The sequence below is a fragment of the Centruroides vittatus genome, unplaced genomic scaffold, assembly GCF_030686945.1.
Source record: "Centruroides vittatus isolate TY-2023 unplaced genomic scaffold, ASM3068694v2 contig_2488, whole genome shotgun sequence".
Taxonomy (NCBI): Eukaryota; Metazoa; Arthropoda; class Arachnida; order Scorpiones; family Buthidae; genus Centruroides; species Centruroides vittatus.
Window position 1 is genome coordinate 1 of NW_027121574.1, and position 4,451 is coordinate 4,451.

Below are 4,451 nucleotides of genomic sequence, written 5' to 3' on the forward strand. Positions count from 1 at the left end.
TCAATAATTTTTTCCTCTGAATTTCAGACTTTTATGATGTAAACCAGTTATACATACACTTAACACCTTATTCTTGCCGAGAAATATAAATTTATTTAATTCAAACAAACGTTTTCAGCCTGATTTACAGGCCATCATCAGGTTTAGAATACATTCGAATTAAATTCTATCCTTGGAACACAAAATTCAAATTCAAATAAAATACATTTAAACAGAATATAAATAGCCAACATAAATACAAATAAAACTAAAACATAAAATACACATAAACATGCAACAAATGAATATATAAGTATTAATAAATGCAATACTAAGACATTCAATAAAACTGTTACAACGATTGGTTAGAGCCCTTATTAAACTTCTTAACCATGAACTTCCATGCAGAGGGAAGACTTTCTGCGTCCCTCGCATTTAGACAGCCTTCTTGCAATCTACTCCTATAAATCTGCAACTTCTCTGCCGTCAATGCCAAAGATGGAGAAGATAAAGGATTTATGATGGTCGCCTCATTCCATTTAACTATAGCTCCTGGCGCTTGTGCCATTTGGGACAAAATTGTTGCATTAGACCCCTTTCTGATATTATAACTATGCTCCTTGATTCTAAGCCCTAAACTTCTAGTGGTTACTCCAATATAGTCTTTTTTAACGTCCAATTGCATGTTCTCATACGGAATTTTATAAACTCCTGCTTTCTCTTCCGATTTTATATCATCTTTATCATTTCTGAGGATTTTGTATAAATTAGGCGCCCTTTTTAAAAGCATTCTCGAACCTTTTCTGTGTGCAATCTCCTTCATGACCGCATTCATACTTTCGCTATACGTAAATTTTACGCTTCTATTGGGAGCATTTTTAAAAAACTTTTTCTTGATGTTGGCTTCGTATTTCTTAACTATTCCCAGAATTGCACTTTTTTGGTAACCTAGGGCCTTGGCGATATTGGAGCTAATGACATCCGGCTCACTAAGAATTGGTTAAGGCGAAATGATTTGGTGTTGACTAGGGCAGATAAAAGTAAACAAATAATCATCATGAAAAGGAGTACGTATAATGAAGCTCTAATGGATTATATCGGAAAGACAGAATGTGAAAAGATCAACAGCAATTTTATTGGAAGCTTGGATAGGAAGGTCAGAAAACTAGAGGTCTCTAAACTTTCCAACGCTTTGCCTTTTCTCAGGAAGTGCAGGAACCCTAGACCTGGAACACCTAGGTTATTTGCTTTCGCTAAAGTGCATAAAACCGGTAAAGAAATAAGACCTGTCGTAGAAAAATGCAGGGGTCCCACGTTTGTGTTAGAAAAGAGGTTGCATGAGTATTTATCCTCGCAACTGGACACAGATACTCTAGTTGCGCATGATCCTATGAAGGTGGTTAAGGATCTGCAGAATATAGCGTTAATGGAAGATGAAGTTGCAACTGTTTTCGACTATGAGAGCATGTATCCGTCGGTTAAGATAGAATCGTGCGAGGAGGCGCTATTGGACTTCTTATACTGTAATAACTCAGAATTGCTTAATTATACTGAAGAAGTAAAGAATTTGGCTAGTTTGGTCTGCCGTGAATCTTGCTTCACTTTCAATGGGCAGGTCTACAGACAGCGAAGAGGGGTCCCTATGGGAAGCCCGCTTTCAGGGATCCTATGTGAATTGGTGGTTAGAAGGCTGGAAAGAAGAGTTTTTCATGCTTTCAAGGAGGATATCATGTATTTTAGCAGATACGTTGATGACTTATTTATATTATGGAGAAATAACAGCAGGATCAAGGATTTTTTGGATAAGATCAACGATAACAACGATGGCCTTACTTTAAGATTAGAACAGAAGAGTTCATTGAATCTGCATTTTCTCGACATTGATATTACATTCAAAAAAGGCCACCTGTCCACCAACGTTTTTATTAAACCATCCCATAGCCCTTTGTATATTCCCTCCCAATCTAAGGATCCGTATAAATATAAAATTGCGGCTTTCAGAGCTTTAATAAGAAGGGCATTTTTGTATTGTGAAAGGGTACAAGACAGGAGGAAAGAAATAAATAGAATAATAAACGTAGCCAAGGCCCTAGGTTACCAAAAAAGTGCAATTCTGGGAATAGTTAAGAAATACGAAGCCAACATCAAGAAAAAGTTTTTTAAAAATGCTCCCAATAGAAGCGTAAAATTTACGTATAGCGAAAGTATGAATGCGGTCATGAAGGAGATTGCACACAGAAAAGGTTCGAGAATGCTTTTAAAAAGGGCGCCTAATTTATACAAAATCCTCAGAAATGATAAAGATGATATAAAATCGGAAGAGAAAGCAGGAGTTTATAAAATTCCGTATGAGAACATGCAATTGGACGTTAAAAAAGACTATATTGGAGTAACCACTAGAAGTTTAGGGCTTAGAATCAAGGAGCATAGTTATAATATCAGAAAGGGGTCTAATGCAACAATTTTGTCCCAAATGGCACAAGCGCCAGGAGCTATAGTTAAATGGAATGAGGCGACCATCATAAATCCTTTATCTTCTCCATCTTTGGCATTGACGGCAGAGAAGTTGCAGATTTATAGGAGTAGATTGCAAGAAGGCTGTCTAAATGCGAGGGACGCAGAAAGTCTTCCCTCTGCATGGAAGTTCATGGTTAAGAAGTTTAATAAGGGCTCTAACCAATCGTTGTAACAGTTTTATTGAATGTCTTAGTATTGCATTTATTAATACTTATATATTCATTTGTTGCATGTTTATGTGTATTTTATGTTTTAGTTTTATTTGTATTTATGTTGGCTATTTATATTCTGTTTAAATGTATTTTATTTGAATTTGAATTTTGTGTTCCAAGGATAGAATTTAATTCGAATGTATTCTAAACCTGATGATGGCCTGTAAATCAGGCTGAAAACGTTTGTTTGAATTAAATAAATTTATATCATTTTCTCGGCAAATGAATAAGGTGTATAAGTGATATTTTATATCAAATACATTTATTTAATATTTAGTTGGACCTCCATTGTTTGAATAACATTAAACAAACTATTAGAGTATAGTTTTAATAAATTTTTGTAATTGCTTTAAATGACTAGCTTTGTAATGATATAATAACCATCCAATTTAAATTGTTTAATGAAATATATTTACATTTGTCAGAGTATTATAATCTTTAAACCATTCAAAAATAAACTGGTCTTATAATTTTATAATTAAACTGATCTTAATTTAAAATAGTTAATTTCCAAAATTGCTTGTAAATATCTTAAGAGTGCATAAACATTATATGATGATTAATTTTTAACATTTTGTGTATATTATAACGTATGTGCTATATATATACATATATATATATAAAGTGGTTGATATTACGAAATAGTTAACAAAGGGTTCGCTAGCAGAAAATTTTTTCTCTGACAATCACCAACAAACGAAATGGAAGTTTTGGCTAGAAATAAATACAATACCTTTTCTTGCGATATATCTAATAATCAGTGGCGTATTTGGAACGTAAGGGGCCCTGGGCGAAGACCAGGTAACAATAGTGTATTAGTGCTGTCGACCTTTTATTTTTTTTAGGCAGAGAAATTTTTCACCCCGAATGGCACTGCTTGATAATAGATGTCATCATCTCTCGAAATACAATATCCTTTTATTTCGCTGTCCATAGCCCGACACGTGTTCTACAGCCATCTTGTATTATCTCGCGCGCGTGAGATTGTGAATCTCTTATGATGGATCTACTTTCAAGAACTCTCTTGAATCGATCGCGATAAACCTCGTTTCGGTCGGGATTGAAACGGTCGAGAGAGATCGCACCAAGACATAAGTCCCCGACCTTAGCTCACAATCTAAATTGAAATGCTCGGTGCTCTAACGGGGTATAAGGCTCTAGTTTAGTAGTATTACAGAGTATAATACAGTATATTTTAAATATATTTAAAAAAACAAAAAACAAACAGAAAAAACAAAATCACTGAGAAATGTTCCGTGTGTTTAACCAAGTGTTTGGGAAACTGAAAATTTTTACCAACGGGTTCGCCGAACCTGTGCGAACTCGCTGAATATCACCACTGTATACAGTATATATATACAGGGTGGGCCAGCGAAAACGAAACGGCAAGAGTGTTCGTGTTCGTCCAAGCAGAAGCGCTCGCGACCAGGTCGATTTTTCCATCAGAGGGGACATCTTTTGCAATAAAGTTTTTGCGATTCTGAATACAAAAGACAACAAAAAATTTTAAAAACTCATTTATTTTGTATTAACTAAACAAACATTTATTTCGAAAAAAAAATGTTTGTTTAGTTAATATTCAGAATCGCAAAAACTTTATTGCAAAAGATGTCCCCTCGAGAGTAAAATCGACCTGTCCGAGCGCTTTGCTTGGACGAACACGAACACACTGCCGTTTCGTTTTCGCTGGCCCACCCTGTATATTATTGTGTATATATATATATATATATATATATATTATAT

The 4,451-nt window shown here is 34.7% G+C and overlaps 1 protein-coding gene across 1 annotated transcript; it reads left to right on the forward strand.

Moving 5' to 3' along the window:
* Positions 1 to 1,036: 1,036 nt before the first annotated feature.
* LOC136971383 (uncharacterized) lies at positions 1,037 to 2,629 on the forward strand (the record flags this gene model as incomplete). Its single annotated transcript, XM_067265827.1, has 1 exon — positions 1,037 to 2,629. A coding segment is annotated over exon 1 (1,593 nt), but the record flags the coding sequence as incomplete, so codon positions are not given.
* Positions 2,630 to 4,451: the final 1,822 nt, after the last annotated feature.